Raw genomic sequence first — 26,881 nt, forward strand, 5'->3', positions numbered from 1 at the left:
ATAATAGCACCAATCTTATCCTACGGTTTTCTATTTGTGCCTATGTGTTTTCTATTACATGCTTGTGCAAAATCAGAAAAGCATGACTATTAAATCAATTAGTCAGACACTTGCAGCTAAGAAAATGGCTTTGTTTGCTTGTTGTCTCCTTGTTTGCAGGCTGGGGATTGAACCCGGGGCAAGCCCTCTCCCACTGAGCTGCATCTCCAACCCTGAACAATGTTTCTTAAAATTTAATAAAATCAATTTGATCTTTCACTGATCATATTAACTTGCTATATTTCTCTCTCTCTCTCTCTCTCTCTCTCTCTCTCTCTCTCTCTCTCTCTCTCTCTCTGTTTTTTTGAGACAGGGTTTCTCATTATAACAGCCCTGGCTATCCTGGAACCTCACTTTGTAGACTAGGTTGGCCTCAAACTCACTCACAGAGACCCGCCTGCCTCTGCTCCTGAGTGCTGGGATTAAAGGCGTGCGCCACCACTGCCAGCTCTATTTCTCTCTTTTATTGGTTAATACTTCGCCAGTTATACCCGGTTTGTCACGATGATACTACTTTCTTTATCAGGTTGCCATCATACTTCCTTACTGTGGTCTGGTTCATAACTTCCTTGCTAGGAATTTCAGGTACCGAATAAACTTAGGACATTTCTCATCTGATTTCTTTAGTAGTATGCACTGAGAGAGGGAAATTGCAGGATCCCACGCACTTAGTTTGTGTGACTCTAGCTTCCCCCGTGCGGGCTAGTATAGAACTTCCGCTTTCCTTTCCATGGGCCCTGCTCTGCAGAGCTCTGTTCTCTTTGTTTAATTATAATTATATTGCAGTATTGTAATGTGAGAATATGGTTTCATTGTTTAGCTGCTTTTGTTTCTTGCGTTTAGAAGAAGTGCATTTTTCTGTCTCTGTGTATGGTTAATTTGTGCGACTAAAAGGATCAGAGTCGTTTTAACCCTTTGTTCTTGTAGACTTCCACACCCCTGCTCTTCCGCTTCACCACTTCCCTGTCCTTTCCAGACATGGACTTTCTCTCCTGTTGTCTATGGGTCTGACCATGTATTTCAGTACTGAGATCTGCAGTTGTGTTTCTACAAGGGTCTTCTGTTGTTTTCATATGTGTTTCATGGGGGTCGCTTCCAGGACTTTATGACCTACCCTTAGGCGCCTAGTCTCAGAATTTGGGATATTTCTCTACTGTTACTCTGATGTCACCGTCTTATGATTCTTCTTCATTTCAGCACTTGTGTTTCACAGAGAGCCTTCTCAGATTGCGTAGCCGAGGCCACACAGTCCTTACGTCCCTTGGTATTGCTGGAGTTAAATGTTGTTGCTGTCAGAGGCTAATTGAGATGACTTGTTGGATTTTCTAGACAAGTTAGTCCATCATCTAAATGAAATACCTCTTCAGCAGGCAGCTCCGACCAAGTCCTCTGGTTCCCCCCCCCCCAACCCGACCAGAGGGAAATCACTGCAAACAATTCTCTCTGTGTCTCCTTCGCTTAAGGTCCAATGTTCCTTTATTGCTTCCAGAGGAGCTTGAGGTCAGGTGTCCAACAGATGGGGCTCAGCTCAGGCCTCACCAGGGCTTTTGCTGGTGTAGCAACTGGAGTGAAAGGCAACTCTGGTTTTAATCTTTTCCTCCCATCATCCTCCTGCCTTAAGTACACCCTCCCATCATCCTGGAGAAGGTGCAAGACTCACCTTCCTCCAAAATACAGCCCTTGTCAGGAGGATTGACGCTGCAGCAGGTGTCCCAGAGCTGTCCTTGGTGAAACAGGTTGGGCTCACCCACCAGACAGCTCCCACTTCCATGTCAAGTCATCCTCATCTTCCTGCCTTCTAATCCTCTCCATAAAACGGAGAAGGCCACAGTAAAGTTCGTGAGCATTCCTGTGTGGGCTAAGGGAGGTAAGTCTGAGAAGCTTTGAAGTAAACCAGGTGCCTGGCAGAAACTCACTGCTTCCTCCCTGAGCCTTACGGCTGCACCAAGGTGGTGGTGGTGCTGGGCTCTGAAGAGTCTACCGTAGTGTGGTCCCAGGAAGAGAGGTGGGAGAATGGGGTGATGGGCATTCCCCAAGCCGTGGTGCCTGGTGAAGGACCCAGATGACTGATGGGTGTCAGAGTTCTGGAAATGATCCTGCTAGCCATACCCACCCGTTCTGTTGGGCTGTACTTCTGTGGAAGGCATCCTGACTGCCCCCCATTCCGGCCTCAGTTTTGCCTAGTTGTGACATAAACGGGCTGCACGATTTCAGGTGTGTCTCAGGGTCTCCGTGTTGAAAGGGAGCAAGTGTGTGCATTATGTCAGTTCTGTCCCTGCTGTGCTGTTGTTCCCCACTGCCACTCCTCAGGCAGGGGTTGTCTCAGAAGGTGAGCCTTCTTTGCTATCATCACATAACTCCTATTGCCTCACTCTTCCGTCCCCGGTTGACATCTTCTTTTTTAGTCTAGCCGCTGCTGAAGGCTGAAACAGCTTCCCCATCACAATCCCACCTCCAGATCTTGGAAACAAGGTCTCTATGACATAACTCCATAGCGTCCAAATTTCAAAGCAGGCCTACCATAAAGTCTCTGTGTGCTCCCCTTGGAAGACGGTGTGACAGCCTGGATGTAAGGTGACTCTCGGATGCCCTGCTCATCCCAGGGTTCTTGTGTGTTCCACCTGAGGCCTGGAATCAGCTGGACTTGCCAGGAGAACCAATAGATAAGCATTTCACCCTCCCCACTGTTTTATTCTTGCCAGAGTGGGGCCATTGAGCTAGCCGCACAGGGAAAGCTCTAGTTCTAATCTGTTCCTTCATTTTGATATTGGGAACAATCCTGACCTGTGAGCCCTGCACTTACCTGCCTTTCTGGATTGGTTAGTGGATTTCCCCAAGACATTTTCTGTTTTCTAACTGACTACCCCTCTTTCTCAATGAGATCCTCTGTTTCTTTCACTGTTCAGTTTCTTTCTCTTTGGAATTATCAATTTAGATTTAGAAGACTAAAAAAAAAATCTTTTTTTTCTTTCTTTTTGGTTTTTCAAGACAGGATTTCTCTGGGTAACAGCCATAGCTATCCTGGAACTAGCTCTTGTGGACCAGGCTGACCTTGAACTCACAGAGGTCCGCCTGCCTCTGCCTCCCAAGTGCTTGGATTAAAGGCGTGCGCCACCACTGTCCAGCAACTGAAATGGTTTTATTGCAGAGTAATGATGGACAAGTTGATGTGCAAACAATCCCTAAGCCAATAGGTCAGCAGGAATCTATTGTTAACAGACTTCTGTGGGACACGGTGCAGACTGTGTTTATATCCATGGTAAAACATGTATTTCATTCTATTAAACGTGGAGATAAGGAGGCCGCTGGCTACAGGACTTTGTACCTAGAAGCGAAATACAGCACATGGAGATGCGCTTAGGTGCCTGTGTGCTGGAAGTGTCCTGTGCATTATCAGGGGAAAATGCGCTTATGGATTTAAGTTACTACTTTTAAAATCAGTGTTCATGACATTCTTGAAGGCTTGTGACTGATTCCACCATCTATCCTAGGAAACAAATATAAAGGGCAGTCACTATTTTTTTTTTTTTTTTTGGTTTTTCAAGACAGGATTTCTCTGTATAACAGGTCTGGCTGTCATGGAACTCACTTTGTAGACTAGATTAGCCCAGATAGATAGGGAGATCTATCTGCCTCTATCTCGTGAATTATTTTTTATTTTTATTTAAAACTTTTGTTACATTTATTTGTGTGTGTATTCATGCATGTGTACGTGTGTGTGTGTGTGTGCACGTGTGTGGTGTGTGTGTGTAGTATGTGTATTGCTTCAGGAGTTGCTTCTGTCCCTCCACCAGGTATGTCCTCGGGGTTGAAACCCGCTCTTCAGGCCACAAGCACCTTTACCTTCTGAGTCACGTCACCACTTCCCTACCCAGCTATCATTTTTATTCCCATGTGGCCAAGGTGGAAAAATAAAATCCCCTAGGCTTAAAGGATTTGCTTTACATCAAGCAGTGACTGACTGCCAGGCAGAGTGCCTCAGGTCTGAGCTGAGTCACCCAGGCAGGGTGCTTCCTCCTAGCCTAAAGCAGATGGGGGCTTGAATTCCCTGAAAAGAAAGAGCTGCAACAGTAGACTGTGTTTACACAGCCCTACAGAGGAAAGGTTTTAGGGAGGACCCTTGAGCTAAACTGCATGCTCAAATGGAAAAAGAGGTGCAGTGGAGACCGTGAGGATGACTTTTATGGCTGAAGTATCAGTGCAGACTGATAAGGTCTTCTTAGAGAGGTGGTGGGTGAGGGACATGGAGCTGGCTCAGTGTGTGCTTCTGGGAGGCAAGAAGGCTGACTTTGACCCTGGGGAGTACGGAAGGGAAAACAAGTTTATTTTGGATGCAACACGAGTTGAGGCCTGAAAGCACCCGCAGCAGAGCTGAATGATGAAGGCAATTGCTTCCCACACTGTGGTCACATCGCTCTTGCTTCTACTCCTAACTGCTCCTTTTTAATGATTATTTATTTATTTCTATTTTTTTGTGCATTGGTGTTTTGCCTATGTGTTTTGTGTCTGTGTGAGGGTGTCGGGTCCCCTAGAACTGTAGTTATAGACAGTTGTGAGCCACTGTGTAGTTCTAACTGCTCCTAATCATCACAAACACAGCAAGCCCACAGCATCAAAGAAGTTACTGCATCTGGAAAAGGTGTCTGTAATTGACCAAGTAACCTGGGATCTCTGACTTAATGATAGAGAGAGGAAGGGACCCTAACTTACAAGGTAGGAGAAATGGGCCAGTTAAGTAAACTGTTAGAACTCAGATTCTGGAAATGCATGATGACAAAGATATTTGGTTTCCAGACACCAAAACTCCACAGGAGAGAACTTTGCTTTTGGAAAAAAGGCTAAACCATTTCATTGTATCACACCAAATAGTAATTCCACCAAAGTAGACTAGGAAGAGTGGGAGGGGGGCCCTGAGGGCTGCTGGTGGTGCTACAACATTTAATTTGTACAATTAAATGTACAACAGTCAAAAAATCTGTGATTGAATACCCAGAACCAGCAGGTCAACCCAGAGTCCTTCAATGTGACCTTTTGCCTTGGGGCTGGCCCTACCATCCTGGTGGATAATTGCCTTCTCAGTTCTCAAGGGTTCCCTGTAAAGGAAATTCCAAAGTTCTAATGCATTCCAGTGACTGAAGGAACTGCAGGGAGTGTTAACCTTCATCCCAATCTAGCTCAAGGTCCATGATTCGTATGATAGCATATGAATTCAAGGATTCAAAGATCACTTGAGTCTACCTCCCCACAGTGCCTTAACAGCACTTAAATAGTATAAGGACTGCATGTACAGGACGCTGATGAAGACAGAAACCAAGATGCCCTGTGGCTTGTGCTGTCAGCTTCCCCACTGTGACCTCTGACCCCCATGTAGCAAGTCAGTTCCAGCACTTCCTCTAAGCCTAGCTCACACAAGCCTGGCTTCCTTTCTGTGTTCCTCTGGTGTTTCTGTCCCCTGGCTGACAGTTACCCTCAGTCTTTTCATTTGCCCCAAGCCCCTCCACTGCCTTACCTGTGTCCCTTTCCAAGTCCCATAGAGGGTAGAGTACATTGTGTTGAGCCTTTGCGTGACATGATTAAGCTAACCTATGTGCCTCACAGAGGCTTCCATTACGAACAAGGTGGGGTTTGCCATTTGGATTTTGTTGTTGTTAATATGTTAATTCAGGGAAGCTTCCTTTGGCCCGGTAATTTGTTCCTTTTGCAATAGAGCATGGAGATTTCATCCCCTCTGGTGTTATGTATTGTTTGTGTGGAAAATTCTGAATAATTATGTAGTTGGGGAGTGTGCAAGCTGAAGGAGTGGTGTGTTTGGTCTGGTAGGACTTTGTTATAGCCTACTCTCAAACATAGGTCAGGGGTTTTAATGTCCTATAGCGAGGCCTGAACTGCTCCATAAATTTATTTTTAATGGAACTGTTAATGTAAATGCAGTAGACAATAAATAAACTCAACATAACCAAGAAAGAGGCCTTAGGAAACAAGAGAGGGGTTTATGAGTATTAATTATGAGTACTAATAGTCATTAACTAATTAATTAATTAAAAAGCCATTAATTAAAATCTACAAATTTATTAGCAATCTATGGTATGTCAGACCATGGGTGAAAAATCGAAGGCTGACTAACAGCATGAAGCAGAAGCTTTAAGAGGAGCTGACTCATATGGGGGAAGGATTCATAAATAAATGGATGAGACATATTTTAATGAGAGCCATTGTGGAGGTATGAACTTAGTGCTTCAAGAATCTTGAAAGCGTAATTAATTATATTTTTGGCATTAAAATATGCTATAAAAGGAAGAAACATGCTTCTTGAAGGATGCCTCCTACTTCTAATGGCATGAGAAGGAATTCTATACCTAGCAGACACCACAGACAAGATTTAGCTTTCTCTCAAAGACAGTATACATTGAAACAGGAGACTCTACTAGAAAGAAACGTGAATATCCATAAGAAAATGAAGTTTTCTTGAAGCAGGACTGTTGGAGAGTTTCAGATTTGAAGAATTATTTCCCCTGCCCTCCCCGGGATCACTGTTGGAGTTGAGGAACCAGGTGGCTGGATCCTGGAAGGGAGCAGGGCAGGCAGGAGAAGCAGGGGTGAAACGCGATGACACCGTGAGCGGTCCATTCCGGTGGGAATGGGCTTGAGAGGTGTTTCTAGGCTGATTGTGATGCCTCAGTGATCAAGTGGAGCAACAGAGTCAGGAGGTGGCCGTTGCTGACTTTTTCCATGACGCTACCATGTGGGTTGAACACTTCTGAATGACATATGGAGTATAGGAAAATAGGTCTGAGGTTACAAGTAATATTAAAGCTGATGGGTGGCTTAGTCAGGCCCAGAACCTTGGCAGGACCAGGGAACATGTCAGCCATAGAGGAGTTAGTATCAAATGTTCCAGAAAAGTCAACAACAACAACAAAAACCCTAGAGAGAACAGCACTGAGTGTGTTCACTGGGATATACACCAGGGTCTCTGTGAGGGCAGTTCCAGAAGGAAAGGGCAGAGGGTAGACACTACAGCCTGAAAACAGAGAAAGAAGTGGCACTCATCCAGCAGGGGATTTCCTAGACGGAGGATTCTCACGTGAGGGCACGGAGAGCGAGAAGAAAGACCGTTAAGGTTTTAGGAAAGGCAGCCTATGACATACTAATACGTGGAAGGAATGTAGCTACGGAGAGAGAAACAGACTGAACAAAAAGGCAGGAGAGGGAGGACCTGCCTCATGTCAGTGAGATTAGGAGAGAGCAGCCCCACCTCCTTCCATAGGTGCCTTGGCCTCTTCAACCCAAGGGTCCAATGGGCTCTGGCATCTCTCATCAGCTGTTGTGAGTACCATGCCGGCTAGGAGTGAGATGTGGAGGTGGGCGTCTTCTTTTCTTCATAAAGTGTTCTTTTACCCATAGTGCCACAGTGGAGGGGAGCTATGATTGGCACAATCGCTCTTAACTAACAGTGTCAGAGACTTAAAATGACACAGAGTAAATTCAAGTTGGCCACCTTGATGAGTCCAGTTTAGGGTGCGTCTGATGACACCATCTCTGCCCTGAGCTTGTGTGCCCTTCTCATAGCCTCGAGCAGAGCTCTGGAAACCTTTCCATTCCTGTTCTCTTTTCACTCCCCAAATTTTTATGCTATCCATGTATGTGGGAATATAGGTGACATTTACTGATTTAAATCTTGCTGGGTGTTAGCAGGATGTGTTCATTGAAGGAACATCTTCAATGCTTCCCAGAATGATTGAAAATTTGATTTTATCCCAGCACTTGGGAGGCATAGGCAGGCGGATCTCTGTGAGTTCTAGACCAGCCTGGTCTACAAGAGCTAGTTCCAGGACGGGCTCCAAAACCACAGAGAAACCCTGTCTCGAAAAACCAAAAAAAAAAAAAAGATTTTATGAATGTCAATGCAAAGGATACTGCTTTGCATAAATATGTAGCAGAAAATAGTAGAAGTATGTATAGGGCCTTTTCAGAAATTTCTGGAAATTATATTAATTTCAGGTCAAAATTCATTTAACAGTTAAAAAACGAAGCTCAAACCAACAACTTAAAAGCAATTTTAAAAACAAATCATTCTAAATTCAACATGATCCAGTACACTAATAGATATTTATGTGTGGTAGGAAAACATTAGAAGTCATTGTTTTCTGTAATTAAACCACCATTTATCTAAGAGCGGAACATTTCTATCTACACAGCTCTTAGCACACGGCAGTGTCAGGCTGAGCTGCACTGCTCCTGGCAGCATTCCTTGGGGTGGCACAGGGTGTCCAAGAGTGCAAAATGCACTTTTAGATCCAAGGCTGTGGTGAAGTCACCTGATGCAGCGTAGGCGAGCGCTGCCAGAACCTCACATTCGTCATGCATTTGACCTGGAATGAAATTTTGATCATGTTCTAAACCTTTTTACTGTGGTCCTATTTTTGTGACCCCTATACTCGCTTGTATGACCCCCATAGAGACTTGCTACTCATAGTTTAAGAAGCCAGGGTCTTGAGCACAGCTGGAGCACTTTCTTCCTCTCAGGGCTGGGATGTTGTGCACGAGAGCCAAGTGCCCACCACCAACTGTGGCCCCATCTTCTGGAGGCACCTGCTCTCCTGTGCTTTATGATACTAGAGACGAGGCTGAGGCTGTTTCCAAAGGTCTTGATTTCTTCTTGTTCTTATGTGCTTGGCACTGGTATAGACCCTATTGGGAAGGGTCCACCTTACACTCAGAAGAAAGTAACAAAATTCTTATGGTCTCCTATAGACCAATCACGTTCTAAGAGAGGTGCCTACTAATCACACCTAACACACAGTTACTCATTGGAACCTAACTTTAGACCACAGGAGGGGTGTGTGGAGGTAAGGGCAGGCAGAGTGGAGGAAGTTTACTGTCTGAATAAGAATTCTCGGCAACTGCCGAGCTAGGGAGCCAAGGGCCAAATCAAAAGTCCAGCAGTGTGGAGAACTGAGCAAAGATCTGTGCTCAGTAGCAATGTTGTCTAAAAGCCCCAAGGACCCTACAAGAGACAAAAGTTATAGTTGTCAGACAGTTCAGATAGCTTGGCTATATTGTTTGCTTTAGCTGAGTGGCAGCTTAAGGTATGCATGGAGAAGGCCACGATGGCATCTACGTAGAGATGTACACTGGCAAAGTGGGCACTGGAGGGCAAGGATAAGAAGGGCCTAGCATGCCAGTGAGAATGCAGTTTTCTTTGACTGCCACTCAGTGGGCTCAGGCAGAAGCAGTGTTAGAGTGCCCAGGGACAGAATGGGGTGCCTGGAGGATCCTGTTTAATGACCTATGTGGGAAGGCCCAGCTCACTGTGCCACAGTCCCTAGCTAGTGAGTGAGCAAGCAAGCAGTGTGCCGGTATGGTTTCTGCTTCTAGCTTCTGCCTTGAGTTCCTGTCATGAGTTCACACAGTGACCTGGAAGCGTTGTAGTAATTTAGCAGACTCATTAGATATTAGAAGTTCTTTGACCTTGAAGAATCCTTGTGGAAAACAGTGACTGTTTTGGTAAAGGGGCACCACAGCCTGAAGACGTAAGTCATAAACAATGCCACACCAGTTTGGAATTATGATTAATAGGGTGGTATTTATTTAAAGGGGAAAAAACTTACAGATCACTGTCAGCCCTCTGCGTAACCAGGAAGGAAGTCAAGTCACCAGCAGAGCAGGAAGTGAAGAGAGAGAGGAGAGGGAAGTGGCCGCTTTTTTAAAGGGAGAGAGACCACGCCCCAAGGGGCTGGTATCTCAGCGGCGATAGGCTGGAGGAGTGGGAGGACCTCCCGTAACACCTCCCCCTTTTGTTTAAATAAGAGAGTTCTAAACCTACTATGAAATTATATACAATAAGTACAAATATCCTATTCTAACTAGCTTAGGTCTTGTATAATAAATAACTTGGCCAAGTCATGAGAGAAAAGTAACTACATCTATATAGTCTTCAACCCCATCGAAGATCTGAGAAGGGAAATAATGTTACCTGGTTAATTAGGAAGTTCAGTAAAACAACTTCCAAAACATGCAACAAATCACAGAGACAACTAGCTACCTAGGCAATCACCCAAAGTCACATTAGCAGCGTTGAAGCAACCAACTTTGGCTAAGGCCTAACATAACTGACACACCATTTTCAAAGGCAAGCAACTTTCAAAACTATCTTACCCTGTCTTGGCAGGATAAGACAGCCCTGTTTTATCCATTGATGCACGCTCTGTATCTTTGTCAGTGGTTGAGGTGTGGGCATTTCTTTGCCCCAAGGCCAGTTCTGCCAAAAGGAAAGGCTCCAGGTGGAGTGTCTTTGGTGCTCAACATTCTCTCGGGAATAGAGTGGTGTTGCCAGGAGCAATTGTGTCTCACTACCACAAAACTCTGAGTTAGATTAAAGGCCATTGTCTACAGCTCTTTGAAGAAGTTGAAGATTATCTATCTATACTGAGTATAATCTCTATATATCTAAAGAATCTGATTAGTCTAATTATAAATGACAAACTTAGATGACTATTAGTCTATATAATTCTCAATACTATCTAACTTAAAGACTAAGACAATAAACGACTGTGAAACAAATGAGAACAATGACCTCCAAAGATAAACAATGTACAAATATACATTGCAGTAGGTAAATATATATCAATACACAAACATTATATAAGTATCTTAATCAGAGGTAGAAATGTACACTGCAATATGGTAAATATATGCAATATATATATCAATACAATATATGTCAATACATAAGAATGTTTTAAACAGAGGTAGAAACATGCATGCATACAATAGTCAATATAATTTAACTTTGTATCAATATACAAGAATCTATACCAATATATTTGTCTAAAAACAGTAACTCACAATTACAAATCTATTATCCCATCATCCCTCTTTTTTTTTTCCAAAATGATCCCTGAGCTTATAAAATTCCTCCCCCAACCCTCAATCGTATACTAATTATAATCAACCCCTAAATGATGTCCCTAAACCCAAGGGCAAACTTTACTGGGAGAGGGGACGTCGTCCTCTAGAATTACTTCCAGCTGTCATGGGGGCGACGTTCTTTCTGGGGGATCCTGTGAAAGTAAAATGATGGTTAAATTTCAAGATCAAGTCTTTTAATATTGCCAATAGTCTCTGAGTATTTTGTGCAGATCTGACCAAAATGTTGTATAAGATGTGCACCATTTCAGCTAACCAAGTTGGAACTGTCTTATGCAGCTGGTACCCAAAGCAGGTCTTGTAGTAGCGCTATCAGTATCATGACGTCATATCAACCAGGTGGAGTTGTTGTTATGGGGCCCCATCTTCTTCCTGGAAACTTCAAATGTCACTTCAGGAAAAACTCATTGTTCATTATGAAAAACTTAAGCATTAATCATATAGACATATATATATATATATATATATATATATATATATATATATATATTCAATGAAAGACATGATAGATATATTCAATGAAAAGTATGATAGATATGAAGAAAAGCAAAGATGTTTTCTAAACTCATATTTCTTTCTGTCCCACATCATGGCTCTTGACATGAGACAGAAACTCCAGAAACTCTGGGTTTTTCTCTTACTAACAGGCTTGGAATTGGAGAGGGACTGAGCCAGAGTCCAACTTCAAAACCAGCTTTATAAATTTAGAAATATGGTTTAATATTACTTACACAACCCATTCAGTTTTCTTGATATTTCCTATCAGGCAGGTATTTTTCCATCTGTCAGTATCCAAACATCCAGGGTCCCTTGAATTTCTCAAAGATGAGTGTTTTCCTGTGGAGATAAGAACAGAACCCTGCCCCCATTCTATATGTTTTTCTTACCACCTGTATGAATATCATCATTGTGGATGAGTTGTCATTTCTCCTTTCCAAGAGGTTTCTCCTCTTCAAATCGAAACTTTATTAATTTTGATGGTATCCACAATTTTTCTTCTCCTGTGGAAACAAGAGCAAAACCCCTTCCCCAACGTAGCACATCTCCTGGCTTCCACTGAGAGGTCAGCACATCTTTGAAATAAATCGGTTGATTTAGTTCAGCAGACTTTTCCATTATCCAATGTCTTTCTGCTGCTGTCGTTCCTTTCTCATTAGCGTTAAGAAAATTCAAGGTTAATAAAGCATTATGTAATCTATTTCTGGGGGTATTTCCTGTCCCTTTCTGTTTGTTCAGCATATCCTTTATAGTACGATTTGATCTTTCTAAGACTGCCTGACCTGTAGGATTATTTGGTATACCTGTAATGTGTTTTATATTATAATAATCAAAAAAGCGTTTCATTTTCTTAGATACATATGCTGGACCATTATCTGTCTTTATTTGCGCAGGTATACCCATGATGGCCATAACTTCCAATAAACGTGTGATTACCGAATCAGCCTTTTCTGAGCTCAGGGCAGTAGCCCATTGAAAACCTGAATACGTGTCTATGGTGTGGTGTACATATTTTAATTTACCAAATTCTATAAAGTGGAACACATCCATCTGCCAGATTTCATTTCTCTTAGTGCCCTTTGGGTTACTCCCTGCAGGCAACAGTGTTTGATTATAGAAAGAACAAGTAGGACAACTCTTTATAATGTCCTTAGCTTGTTGCCAAGTAATGGAAAATTCTTTCTTTAGGCCTTTATTATTGACATGATGCTTCTTATGAAATTCTGAGGCCTGCAACACACTTCCAATCAATAATTGATCAATCTCAGCGTTGCCTTGGGCTAGAGGACCAGGCAGACCTGTATGGGAACGGATGTGTGTTATGTACATTGGACAAAGCCTGTTCCTGATTATGTCTTGTACCTGGATAAACAATGAAGTCAACTCTGTGTCATCTGGTATAAATTCAGTGGTTTCAATATGCAAGATAACTCTTTCTGCATATTGTGAATCTGTAACTATATTAAGAGGTTCTTTAAAATCTCTTAGCACCAGAAGAATGGCATATAATTCTGCCTTCTGGACAGAATTATAAGGGCTTTGTTCCACCTTACTCAATTCATCTGACTTGTAACCTGCTTTCCCTGATTTATTTGCATCAGTATAGAACGTACGGGCTCCAGTTATTGGAGCATCACGTACAATTCTAGGAAGAATCCAAGAAGTTCTTTTTATGAGGTTAAGTCTACCACTTTTGGGATAGTTGCTATTAATTTCTCCCAAAAAATTAGCACAAGCTCTTTGCCACGGTTCATTGTCTTCCCATAACTTTTTTATTTCTTCAGTAGTAAAAGGCACTATAATTTCTGCTGGGTCTATACCTGCTAGTTGACGAAGTCTCAGCTTACCTTTTATAATTAATTCAGAGACTTTTTCCACATAAGTTTTTAATTTTTTACTTGGTTTATTAGGTATAAATATCCACTCTAAAATAATATCTTCCCTCTGCATTAGAATCCCTGTAGGGGAAATTCTGGAAGGCAATATGACTAGGATGCAGCTAAGATTTGGGTTCACCCTATCCACATGCGCTTCCTGTAATTTTTCCTCAATCATTGTCAGTTCCTTTTCTGCTTCAGCTGTCAGTTTTCTTGGACTATTCAAATCTTTATCACCATCTAAGGTTTTGTTTAAATGAACTATTAGATCAGGTGTTATCCCAACAGCTGGTCGTAGACTGGAAATGTCTCCTAACAATCTTTGGAAGTCATTAAGAGTCTTTAACCAGTCTCTCCTAATTTGTGCCTTTTGCGTTTTAATTTTCTCTAACCCTATTCTGTAACCTAGGTAATTAATAGAATTTCCTCTTTGAATCTTTTCAGGGGCAATTTGTAATCCCCACCTAGGCAAGACTTTCTTTACTTCTTCAAACATCCTTTCTAATGTATCTTTATTTGAATCAGATAACAAGATGTCATCCATGTAATGATAAATAATGGACTTGGGGAATTGTTTACGAATTATTTCCAATGGCTTACTTACAAAATATTGGCACAGTGTAGGACTATTGAGCATACCCTGTGGGAGGACAGTCCATTGATATCTCCTATTGGGCTGAGAATTATTATAAGTAGGCACTGTGAAGGCAAATTTTTCTCTATCCTTTTCTTGTAACGGTATAGTGAAAAAACAATCTTTCAAATCAATAACTATAAGAGGCCATCCTTTTGGTAACAGAGAAGGCAAAGGAATTCCAGATTGTAGTGAGCCCATAGGTTGAATTACTTTGTTGACAGCTCTTAGATCTGTCACCATTCTCCATTTACCAGATTTCTTTTTTACAACAAACACAGGAGAATTCCAAGGGCTGGTTGATTCTTCAATGTGGTGAGCATCTAGTTGCTCCTGCACCAGCTGTTCCAATGCCTGTAGTTTATCTTCAGCTAGAGGCCACTGTTTGATCCATATTGGCTTCTCAGTTAGCCATTTTAAAGGTAGGGCTGTTGGTACCTCTAAAGGTTTGGTATTTGCTATATGTTCTTGTACAGCCTGAATGGCTGGTGACCTTTTTCCATAATACCTCATCATATACTTCCCAGAATTATGAGTTCCTGGAACTACAGGAATGTTAATCTGGGTATTCTGTACCCAGATTGCTGTAGCAGGTCACGGCCCCATAAATTTATGGCAATATTGGCTATATATGGCCTTAGTCTTCCTATTTGCCCTTCGGGCCCTATGCATTCAACCCATCTTGTGCTTTGTTTTACACGAGATAGGGTTCCAATTCCCAGGAACTGAACATCTACCTCTTGAAGAGGCCAATTCGGATGCCAAGATTCTGGGGTAATGATACTTACATCCGCACCTGTGTCTAATAAGCCTTCAATAAAAGTGCCATTTATACAGACTCTTAGCTTTGGTCTTTGATCATTAATAGAAGTCTGCCAAAATATACGTTTACTCTGTCCAACTGGGTTTTTTGACTCATCCTCCACATGGATTTCATCATTTAGACCAGTATTACTTTTTACAGCAGAAATTGGAGCTTTTAATTTTCTTGGTGAGGCACGTTCTCCACTGTGACTGGGAATGACTGGGCCACTGTTGGCTTGGGGGCCTGCGAGAGGCCCCTCAAGGAGTTTCCCGACGGTATCGGGTTGCCTTGTTTGTCTGTTGTTGACCTGCATTCATTGGACCAATGTCGGCCTTTACCGCATCTCCTACATATACCTGAAGGCCTAGGTCTCCTATTTTTGTCATTCCCAGAGGAGATAATATTCCTAGAAATTCTGTGCCTGCAATCCCCTTTCAGATGTCCTAATTTACCACAATTAAAACACCTGGCAGTTTGATGTCTCCTCATTGCTGTGGAAATCGCTTCTCCTACCCAAGATTCATCGTTGTAGCTAAACGTCTCAACATTCATCGTATGCTGAATCCATTCATCCATAGGTGCTGATCTAGACTTTAAAGGCCCAATTATCTTTTTGCATTCTATGTTTGCATTCTCAAAAGCTAGAGATTCAAGAAGTATTCGTCTAGCTTCTGGGTCTGTTACCCCTATGTCCAGAGCCTTAATTAATCTTTGCAAAAAGTCAATAAAGGGTTCTCTCTGTCCCTGCCTAATTCTGGTATATGATTCAACCCTTTTTGCTGGATCTTGTATCCTATTCCAAGCATTTAAAGCTGCTTGGTGACATAGACACACTACTTCATCATCATAAAGAGCTTGTACCTGTGGATCAGCATATTCTCCTGCACCAAGAATTTGATCTTGGGAAACCTCAATACCTTTTGCTCTTCCTTGCTGTTCCATATGTTTGGATTCTTCTCTGAAATAAATTCCAAACATCAAGGAAGGTCCATTATCTAAAACTGCAGACACTAACTGATGGAAATCATGGGGGGTAGCTCTAGCATTAGAAGCCCAAGTCCTTATCATTTCCTTTACGTATGCAGAGTGCAAGCCAAAATTAACAATAGCTTGCTTAATTTCTTTTAGATCATTCATTGCTATTGGCGTCCATCTAGCTTCTCTGACTCCCTTTGAGCCTTTAGAAGTTGACGCTTTGTCAGAATTAAGTATAGGGTATGCTGCTAAAACCTTTGGTAAGCCAGTTCTAATAGCTGGTGTTGGCATTGTATCCTGTCCTTGTGCCTTATTACTCTGTTCACCAGCTCCAATCATTTCTTCAATCATTTCAAGTCTTTTTATTATTGTCTCTTTTGAATCCTTAATCTCCTGACCTGCATGAGTTTCTAGTAAAGATTGTATGGTTCTTAGGAGTGCCATGATCTTCCTAAATGATAGAATATGCAAAAGAATACTGAAACCTAGTAACCAGTAAATTAAGTTATCCCCATAGTCATATAAACCTTGCATGATATAACCCATTGTATTGGTAACCAGAACAGTAAAATTCGCGTTGGAAACGAGAACTGCCATATTACCTATTATCCAGCAGGTGGCGCTGTTGCCAAGTCTCGACGAAAACACGGTCCTGTTTCAGAGTTCGCCTAGTATTTGTTAAAAACTGGAAAATGTAAGTTGCTCAACAAAGTAAATGTAATTAAATCAATTCCAGAGATGGAACCAGATACCAGAATCCAGGGGTAGAGAAGAGCAACCTGGAAGCCGCTTATGCCTCCATGTGACAGAGTCACCCTGAGGGATTGCAGCTTTCAGCAACCGCGTGCTCTGGTTCGCGCTACTTAAGAGCTGTGCTTGCAAGGGAGATTTAAAAACGACTCAGAAAAGAGCAAACCAGGCGGGCAGAGACTACGCGGGCCTGTGGAGTTTAAATCCCACGTGGGGAGGCCAAGGCCGCAGCCGCAAGGCACAGGCAGCGGCTGAGGAAGGGAGGGCTCCCGCCAAGCGGCGGCCAGCAGCTGAGCGGGGAAAGGAGAGGTTCTAAAACCAAACGTTGGGTGCCAATTGAAGATGTAAGTCATAAACAATGCCACACCAGTTTGGAATTATGATTAATAGGGTGGTATTTATTTAAAGGGGAAAAAACTTACAGATCACTGTCAGCCCTCTGCGTAACCAGGAAGGAAGTCAAGTCACCGGCGGAGCAGGAAGTGAAGAGAGAGAGGAGAGGGAAGTGGCCGCTTTTTTAAAGGGAGAGAGACCACGCCCCAAGGGGCTGGTATCTCAGCGGCAATAGGCTGGAGGAGTGGGAGGACCTCCCGTAACAACAGCCATCTCATGACTTTGGTCACAAGACACCGAAGGCACACCTGAGGCTCTTATATTATTGTGTATTGCAATAATATGATACATAATAAAGGACTGGAGTCCTGAGGGCATGTGATGCTTTCCTTTAGAAAGACAAGTAAATTAGATTAGGGACCTTGGTATGAGGAAATACTTTGTGTAACTTTCAATAAATATCCCTTTGTATGGCTGTTTGGGGTCAAGTCCACCAGAGAGGCCTTAAGATTTCATCTTGGAGAGCCTTCTTTCTTCAATCGACCTGCGCCATACAGTGCACCTGACATACAAGTATAAAGTGAACCAAACCTTTTCTTCAAGTCACTTTTGCTTGTGGTTTTTATTACAGAAACAGAAAACACATTGGAACAGGACTGAGGAAATGGCAAAGTTTTTGGCTAGACAGTGGGTCTCTGGCTTCGGGCTAAGGTTGCAAGTGGGAGACGGTAGATGAAGGGAACGGGCTGGAGCAACACACTGCACATTGGATATTTGACTGCTAACATTCATGAACATAAATGTGTCCTTAAAAACCATGTTAGCATGATATAAAGAAATTCAAGTTTCGTGAATTTTCCTAAGCTATTGCTTATCATGACATTGTAGGTGAAATGGGAGAAAACAGGTCTTTCCATAAACCTTAGAAAGAATAAAGATGGATATGGTGTCTATAATCCCAGCACCCAGGAGGATTACGAAGAATTTCAGACTAGCCTGGGATACCTAGTGATTTTCAGATCAGTCCGGACTACAGTAAGTAAGAGACTATCTCAAAAATATTAATAATAACATTAGTAATAAACACACCAAAACCTTTTTCATTTTGTGATATCTGTAAGAAAATCAACTGAATAAATAGAAAGTTTTATATTTCAGATTTATGGCTTCACTGGAAAAATAAGACGAAGCTGTCTGCTTGGGCCGACACTTCTCCCTGGAAGCAGTGACCAGCTGCTTCGAATCCTCTCTCCAGCACATTGCTGTTCCCCACTGGCTGAATGAGAGTATTCATCAGCATGTTCACATCTTCCTCAGAGACAGGAGAACGCTGACATGTTTCTTGTGTCAAGAACCTATGAAAATTAGAAAGCCACAGATGAACCAGGCAGGAAATTCCTCTGTATTTTATAAGCAAAGTATGCCATTGTTGAAGACTATAAATTCTAGAACTCTATGGAACATGTCCTTTACCCATCGGCCACACAAACGTTTGTGTTTGCAATGCCCAATGATTCCTGTAATAAAATAATAACATAAAAGCACTCAAGTATACAAGAAAGAATTAAAACATAGTGTGATAAACAAGTACCTTTGGGGGGAAATTGTATTAGTCTATCATATTGTTGCTTTTAAAATAGAATATGTTTATTGAATCCCCAGTAATTAATAGATTACCTCAAAGTGCTACCTAATTCAATAGCCACTGAGAAAATTTGATGAACCCACGAGATGGTTTCTCCCTGGCTGGAAAGCATTGATACAATTCATTGAGTGTAGTTTCCTGGCAGCCATATGTACTTGTAGAGGACAGATCCAAGGAAAGCGGTTGAAAGTCCTTTAGTGCCAAGGAGAGTAAGAATATGAAAATGAAAACTTTTGGCAGGTCTAACTTGCCACAGAAGTGCCCAGAGAGAAAGGGTCATTGCGTATTTCTTGTTGTTAATGACGGTGTTGAATAAACACCATGTAAGGTTCAGGGTCCTAATAGGTGAGATGCAGGAAGCCAGTGGGCACCTTGCATGGACCAGCACTTTGATATAATCTGCTGCTCGCCCAAAGCATTTTCTGTTTCTGTTCCAGCTAGCTTTCACATTAGACCTGTGTGGAGCAGTAAAACAGGAAGTCCTGAAACTGGACTGCATCTTTAGAGACGCACAGAAAATAAGAAGCCAACGTTGTCATAATACGTTATGGAGAAAATTATGTGGAGTCTAAGCGCTCAGCGAGTCAGAAAAATCTGGAGTCGTAACATTAGACTCTGTGAACTGGAAACCAGATCCCAATCCCTAACCTGCGGGGTGTAAGTGACAGCGAGGCGTCTGTAAACAGCATCGGGGTTATCTGGGGAGACTGGAAGTTTATTATGGACCAGGGACCCTGAATAGCTCAGGGCCTAGCTATCAAATTAATAATGCAAACACACGGAAGACAGTCTGGTGAAGAACGACAATTAAAAGCTGAGGTGATTGAAATGTGAAGGCCTAAGAGAGTCAACGTTGTGAATTGCCAGCACTCTAGAGTGGCATTATAAAGTTATTTGTTGACTTTAAACATGAACAAGTTGCTTATCAGAATTCAGCCATTATTGTATGGATGCTATTGTATGACAGCAACACCTTAGAGTTATCCAGAAGAGCAAATTTATCAACGACATGAGCGTATTTTATTGCTTTGTGCTGAAAATTAGTTGAAAAGAAATGCTAACAGTATTTCTTGAATGGCTGCATTTTGGCTCCTTTTCAACTCTAACTTCTATGAATTTTACAATGCCATGAAACACTTCAGCAAGGAGTTTGGCATAATATTTACAATTTCTTTAATAACATTGCTCAGGGAAGAGGAATGATGGGAAGCAATCACTTAGTAACTGTAGAGGCAGAGGCAGGAAGGAGGAGAAACAATTGCTTACTTACTGCACTGGTGATGGTCGAGCTTGAGAAGCAAGTAGGGGTCCAAGAATGTCATGTCACAGGAACCAAGTAAGGGTACCAGTTGGCTGTTGGTGGAACAGGTACCTCTCTCACATGTGAGCAGTGACTTGTGGGAGACAACTACTTAGGTCCAGGATAAATCCAAACCTGGCACAGACCTCAACCATCATTAGCTATAGCTCTGCCAAGATGCTTTGGGGACATTTAAGTTAAATGCCAAGTTCATTTCAATGAATTCTCCCTAATATGATCTGTTGGGGACCTGGAATGAAATAGATCGGTGTGCTCGTTTTGGAGGGGATCAGGAGGGTGCATTGGATGGCAGCGTCACAAACCACCACCACCACCTCCTCCTCCTCCACCACCAGCACCAGCACCACCACCAGCACCAGCACCAGCACCACCACCACCACCACCACCACCACCACCACCACCACCACCACCAGCACCAGCACCAGCACCACCACCACCACCACCACCACCACCACCACCACCACCACCACCACCACCACCACCACCACCACAGCAACCCACTCTGGGTGTTCCACCCTCAGCGTGCACCTGCCCAGCCCAGGGCACTCAAGGTAAGAGTTGAAGATACTTTGTTGGTCACAGCGTTCTGCTGTTGACATGCAGAATGCAGAGAATTAGAGTCTAGAGAAAGGGCAGGGCTCTCCAGGTGACCATTGCAAACATCAGTACTTGGGAACTTCGCCAGTAAGACCCCTCCCTGCATGCTGCCCTCTGTCTCACAACATACAGGCGACCATGACTGCAGATCTGATTGAGCACTTGAGAAACTGAATTATTTGAAAGTATTTCCCTGCAAAACTGTCACAAGACAAAAAAAGTTTTGAAGCTCAACTAGGAAAGCAGTTGGCATGGAGGGGTGGGGCGGAAAAAAAAACAATTGAAACTTTGTCTATCCACAGAAAATATGTTAGTGTGTAGGCCCAGTTTGACTTTGTCCAGTAGGTTACAAAAGCATGCCAGAGGATCAGAGGAATTAAGACACCGCAGGAATAACAGGGAAGGTTTTGATGTTTCTGGGGCAAGGGTGGGTATGTTTATGATCGTGAAGCTAATTTCCTTAAAGGCCTCTTGGTAAATGAGGGCAAGGTCTCGAAGTTCAGTCCCAGTGGACTCGCAGTTTCTCCTGTGCTCGGGGAAACGAAAAGGAAATGCAGTGAGAAAAAAAACTGGGGTGCCAGAGTCAGGCATGAACTTGGCCCTCGGGGTGCATGGGATGGAAAGGTGGAGCCTCTGGTATCAGCCCTGCAGAGGTCTTGCCAGTGCTTCTGTTAGGCTGCACAGTGGTCCTGGCCTCTCCCTTGGCTCCAGGAATGGAGGTTTAGGGAAAGTATTGCATGTGGGAGCTGCACGTTGATCACTAATTTTTGATCCTGTCCCAAAAGACGTGCTTGATTTGGATGGTACCCACGAGAGATTGGAAGAACAAGCATCCTCGGGGGCAGGATTAGGAAGGACACGGACAGGGAGGAACTAGAGTGATACCCCACCCCCGACCGCGGCAGGACAACCCAGAGGCAAATAAACCCTGCAGATGTCCTCTGTCTCTCAAGCCTGCCAGCCATCCCACCCCTACCCCAGATCCTGGCAAGCAGTCATCAAGTCCGTTGAGTTTAGCAGTCCAAGAGCACGCAAGAGAACTGTTTCTGCATAGAAAAATGGGTCCGCTCCACCGAGGAAGCCCAGCGGGAACTGGGTGGGAAGGGACCGGGTTCCGAGTGCGGGGCTGAGGCTGGACACCAGGTGCAGCAGACCAGCGTGCACGCTGTGCCTCGGGCCGGGGATGGCTTCCGATGACTGACAGTTGGCGGTAGGGTGCGACCCGCGCCCGCTGACCCGGCCTGGGAGACCACAATCCTAACGGCCGGCCGCCACCCGGGCCCGGACGGGTCCCCGCGGCCTGTAGGGGGCGGCGCGAAGCTCGGGAGGCGATGGCCGCGGGTAGGTCGCGGTGGGCCCCGGGGCCGTCGCCAGCCGCCCTGGGCCTCGGCTGAGCCCTGAGGGGACTGACGGGCCTGGGCGGAGCCGGGAGCCCGGGAGCCCCGCGCGACCGACGCGCCTCCGCGTGCCGCCAGCGCTTCGGGCGCCGTGGAGTGGGCGCGAGGGACACCGCTGCGAGCCCGCGCGGACGCCCGGCCTGAGGGGACGCGGCGCGCGGCGGTGGGCGCCGGCGCGCGCGCGTTATTTTTGGCGCCCGCAGCGGCGCGTGTGCCGGGGCGTGTTTTCCTTCCCCAGGTGCCGGCAGCCGCGCCGCCGCCCGAGCTGACTCTCTCCCCGTTCTGTCTCTCCCCGACCCCGGCAGGACCCCAGAGGTGATTCGGCCGGCACGACGCCCTCCGTGCATGAGGCCAGCTCGCCACACGCGTCACATCTAAATCAGAAAGAGGAAGAAAGAAAAAAAAAAAGAAAAGAAAAAGCGGAAGAAGCGGCCGAGGCGGCGGCGCGAGGCGGCGAGGAGGAGGGGCCCCGCGAGGCGACCCGAGGCGGCGCGGGGACGCGGGGACGCGGCTTTGTGCAGGCGGGTCGTGGGGCGCCCATGGCGGAGTGTGGCCGGGGCGCCGCAGGCGAGGCCCTGCCCACCTCCCCGGGCCCGGCCCTCGGCGCCAAGGGCGCCCTGAAAGCCGGAGCCGGAGAAGGCGGAGGCGGCGGCGGCGGCGGCGGGGGAGGTCGCCTCGGCCACGGGCGGGCGCGCTATGACAGCGGCGGGGTTTCCAACGGAGACTGCAGCCTCGGCGTGTCCGGGGACGAAGCCCGGGCCAGCCCCGCCAGGGGACCTCGAGGCATGACGCTTGCGCGGACCCCTAGCCCGGCCGGTCCCGTCCCCAGGGACAGCAAGCCGGGCGGCCTGCCCCGCCGGAGCAGCATCATCAAGGTAGGTTGGAGACCCGCGCGCGTCCTTGGGCTCGCTTTCCCCGCCCGCCCGGGGAAGCGGTGGCGGAAGGAGGCGATGCAGAGTGAGCCCGCTGCAAAGGGGAAGCGAGGGTGTTTGGAGTGCTGGAGCTGGGATTGGAAGCCCTTGGCATTGGGGAAGAATCGAGAGGTGATCTGGAGAGTGCATGAGAGCTGTGCTCTGACGTTCCCAGAGCAACTTGGGGCTGTCACCTCTCCGGATCGACTTGGAATTAAATGGGCCTTGTACCTGCCTGGGCAGGGACATGGTTTTCAACAGCAGCTTAGCCTGGTGGCACACTCCCTCTAAGGTCGCTGTTGAATTTTAAAGACAGGGATCATGTGAAAATATTTTCTTAAAGCCTCAGACAATGAACATATATTATTTAATAGGTTTCTTCTAATCTACATTGTAATCAGTTGCCCCTAGCAAGCAATCGTAATTGGAGAATGTAAGCTCTATATCCCCCTCCTTTAATTATGTGGAGAAAGGAAACAGAAAGGCAGATTTCCTCTGTTTAAGGCTCAAAAGCTCTGGGGGATTACAGTTCCCGCACAATTTAATTCCTTCTGAGCTGCCATAGGCAGGCCTCCGGATCAGCAAGTTCCCCCCTCCTCTCCCATGGTGCTATTTAGAAAACCACCAGTTGTTTTGTGAATTTTAAATTTCAAGAAGTGACATTAAGAGTTTTTGGTGGTTTCCTTCAAATATTACAGTTTAGTTTGCAACATAAAAATATTTCTTGTGACATGCCGTAGAGAAGAGAGTTGATAAGCTGAGAAGAGCCTTGGGCCGGATCGACCCATTTGACTTGCTTAATTTTGGAGCAACTATGGATTGTTGCTCTTGGAAAAATGAAGGGGGCTTTAGGACAGGGCAGTGAGGAGCAGTGCACATTAGCAGTGCAGCTGACATCCCTCTCGCTGATAACTCAGAGAGTCACAGCGGCAGAGGTGGCTCTGATGGGACTCAAAAATCAGAAATCTGCTCCTGTGAACGTGACTCTGTGTTATGAACCTATGCTTCGTCTCTGGAACCCACCGCTTGCTGCTGGGAGGCCGCTGAGAAGCTGTGTTCCCCTGTCATCTGATTGCTCTGTCTCTGTGTGGGAGAGAGGCAGGCACAGTGGAAGGTCTTAAGGATCCACATCACCTTCCTGCAGCAAACTTTAAAACTGAGAGAAGTAGTATCTTCATTGCCTGGGTAGCTTTTAGTGGTGTCATGTCTTCTAGTATGTAGTTTGTTTTCAAGCATACATGATTATTGATTCCATTTGCGGAACTATGTGATATTTCTGTTTTTTATTGGTTAACAAATATTTGTGGTGATTTTACATTGTAATAGTAATAAAGTTTTATGTGATGGTTTCAGAGACTTGCTTAATCTTCACAACCTTTTCTTCCGAGGGTTTTGAGGGCTTGTTTTCACGTGTGAAAAGCTGGAATTTGTTCGTCTCCACGTTGAGATTCATAGGGAACACTGATGGCTAGGAGCAGTGTTGTGGTTTTGTTGTTGTGGAAGCTAAGACAGAAGGATGTGAACTTGAGGTTGAGTCCTTGGAACTGCTTCCCCACAGAAGGCTGTAAAAACCCAACGAAAAGGGTGCACTGTTCAGAATCACTGCTTGGGAAATGGCGATGCTACTTATATTGAATTCTGAGTATCAAAGTTATGCTTTCCTTTTTCTTCATTTTAAAGGAGCCAGTTATCTTTTTATTCAACATGATGCCCTAAAAACACAGCGCCAGGCTCATTGCAGGCGCTCAGCAAGTTATTTACTGTAGGGCTAGGGGAATGGGGAGGAAGTTCATGTTTTTTCTCAAAGTGCTTTCTAAAACAGGTGGTTTTGGATTTACCAATCATATCTTAGTATCTTGTACCGAGTAAGATGACTTGACAGATTCCCCTTTCTGGTCTTTATTTCAACTTATTTTTTTCTTAACCGTTCTGGAAAATTATGGAAGTAGTGTTGGAAGTTGATTGTACCTACGGTATAGAAAGAAAGGCCACTCTAGATAGGTAAGTAGTTATGTTTCTTTGTGAACTGGTGTCTTGGAGCATCAAGATTTTAGGGATTTTGTGTTGTGCTTCCTAAAGACACATTATATAGCATAAAGAGAATATCTTAAAGAATAAAGAAGCCTCTTAATTTAATATCAAGTTCCACAAAACAGTGAGTGCTGCACAGGTGCCTTTGCCACAGGAGTACAGAAATTGTATTTCACTTTTGTTCAGAAATAACACAGGCGCGTAAGCTCCAGCGGAGCTCATGGGGAAAGGCCATAGAGGTGTTGGCTTGGTTTCATGGGTTCTTCCTAAGCTGGGTGCTGAAGACAGCACAGGGCAGTGGCTGAGGGCCAGAGGCTAGCGTGTGTGGCGTGTGCTGGCTGCTGGCAGCCGTGTGCTCCTTTTCTGCCTTCTACTTCTCAGGCTTCACATCCTGTTAGGTCAGGGTCACACTAAGTCAGAGTGAGGGACACACGTGATAGTGGTAGGGGAAGGAAGGCGGAACACTGACATGATTGGCGTGTTCAGAAACACATGGTAAGTGGATCAGAAGTCTACTTATTTAAAATAATTTCTTTGGTGTTTTATCTGTTTTATAAATAGCAATGAGCAAGAAATTATTGTTAAATGTTTTTTTTCCTCCCAAAATAGATACACAGCTCTACAATAAAAGAGCTCCTCAATTATGGTAGCAATCTTGATAAAACCAGGAGAGGTCTTATAGAACATTTTATAGATGCTTCGCGAGGGTACGGAAGTTGTGGAAAGCACTGGCAGATAGTTATAGCTCTCTGTAACTTACTGAAAACAAAAGTATGTTCCCGAGGTAGTCTGCAGAGTCACATTGCTGGATTCTTAGGGACGAAGTTGTGTCTGTCATCTTCAGTAATCTAGTAAATGACAACACTGCTTTCATTTTCTCTTTCTGTAGTTAACTTGGGCACAGTACTCAATACAATCTACTTTATTTTTAAATAGATAGTTTGGTTAATTTTTCAGATGGCCACTTATTTTTACATACATAGTTTATTCATTAATTAAAATATGAAATATTTGGGGCCTTAGGTTTATTTTAGAAATAAATGTATGAGTATGACTGTATTAATTTTGGTGGTTTGTTTTCATCAGAACTAATAAAATACTTCACACTCGCAAGGGTTCTGTGTTTGCAGTTGCACTTGGTATCAGTTTTATGAGCTGTAGCAATGGATGGAGTCTCCTAGTCATTACCAGAGTCAACCTGCAGAGCCTTTGGCCAACTCTCTTCATCTCTCCCCCCACATCTCTTTGTCATCCTCCCTTCTCCACATTCTTCGAGTGTGGCAGCTACCGATGCAGGGCCTTTTCCATACTGAGGGTGTGCAGCTATTGCATTACTTGGTGTTCAGATGAAGTAACAGTAACCGCTGCTTACTGAACTCTCACTGTGACAGGACATGTGAAAAGTGTGGTGGTCTTCCCTGACTCTGACGTGGTCCCATGTCACCCACAGAGGGTGGAGGAGGTAGAGTTCAGAGAGGCTAGCTCTGTGTCTTGTGCTGGAGCTGCATGCAGTATGTCTCTTTACTGTGGCCATGTTTCATTTTCTTTAGATCACTCTACTCATTTATACTTTTTGTGTAAGTAAGGGAGGTTTGCTGGTACAGGGTAAATGTACAGGCTGTTGGAGGGGAGAGGACCCTGTCTCTGCTGGAGAAGTAGTTGATAGATAACACAGCCAGGCAGCTGTCTCATCACCTGTCCTAACTACTTGGCCAGCTTCACACTGACTTTGTTTTTCTTAATATAGAATTGTATATGTTGAGTAGAAGAAATTGTCTTGCAGTCTTTATAGAAGCATATATTCTTCTGTCTTGATGCTGAGCTCCCAAGCAGGAAGAACATCAGACTTTTAAAGAACTCTGTTTTTCATATTCAAGCAAAATAATAAACACATATCTGAGCATTATACTGGGGCATGGTTTAGTTAATTGAGCTCTTTACAGGCAGAGACTGACATTGGTCAGTTCTGCACTGGTAAAGTTCAGGGCTCAGTAACTTTTTTTCCTTTTTCTGAATTAGAACTTAATGTCTGTATTTAACTTTAGTCTCTTGCTTTTCTTTCTCTTTTTCACACAAGGAGAAACAAAGGCAACTGCTTGCTAGGCACGTAGAAACTGGATCACAAAGTGAATTGTCTGA

The 26,881-nt window shown here is 44.4% G+C and overlaps 1 protein-coding gene across 1 annotated transcript in view; it reads left to right on the forward strand.

Moving 5' to 3' along the window:
- Window positions 1-21,592: 21,592 nt before the first annotated feature.
- Plcl2 (phospholipase C like 2) overlaps window positions 21,593-26,881 on the forward strand; it is a 192,686-nt gene continuing 187,397 nt past the window's right edge. The window contains exons 1-2 of the mRNA XM_075980960.1: window positions 21,593-21,744; window positions 22,106-22,675. Of these exons, the coding sequence (XP_075837075.1) occupies window positions 22,340-22,675 (336 nt within the window). The 5' untranslated portion in view covers window positions 21,593-21,744; window positions 22,106-22,339. The remainder of the gene's footprint in view (window positions 21,745-22,105; window positions 22,676-26,881) is intronic.

Source organism: Microtus pennsylvanicus, chromosome 7 (assembly GCF_037038515.1).
Source record: "Microtus pennsylvanicus isolate mMicPen1 chromosome 7, mMicPen1.hap1, whole genome shotgun sequence".
Classification (NCBI taxonomy): Eukaryota; Metazoa; Chordata; class Mammalia; order Rodentia; family Cricetidae; genus Microtus; species Microtus pennsylvanicus.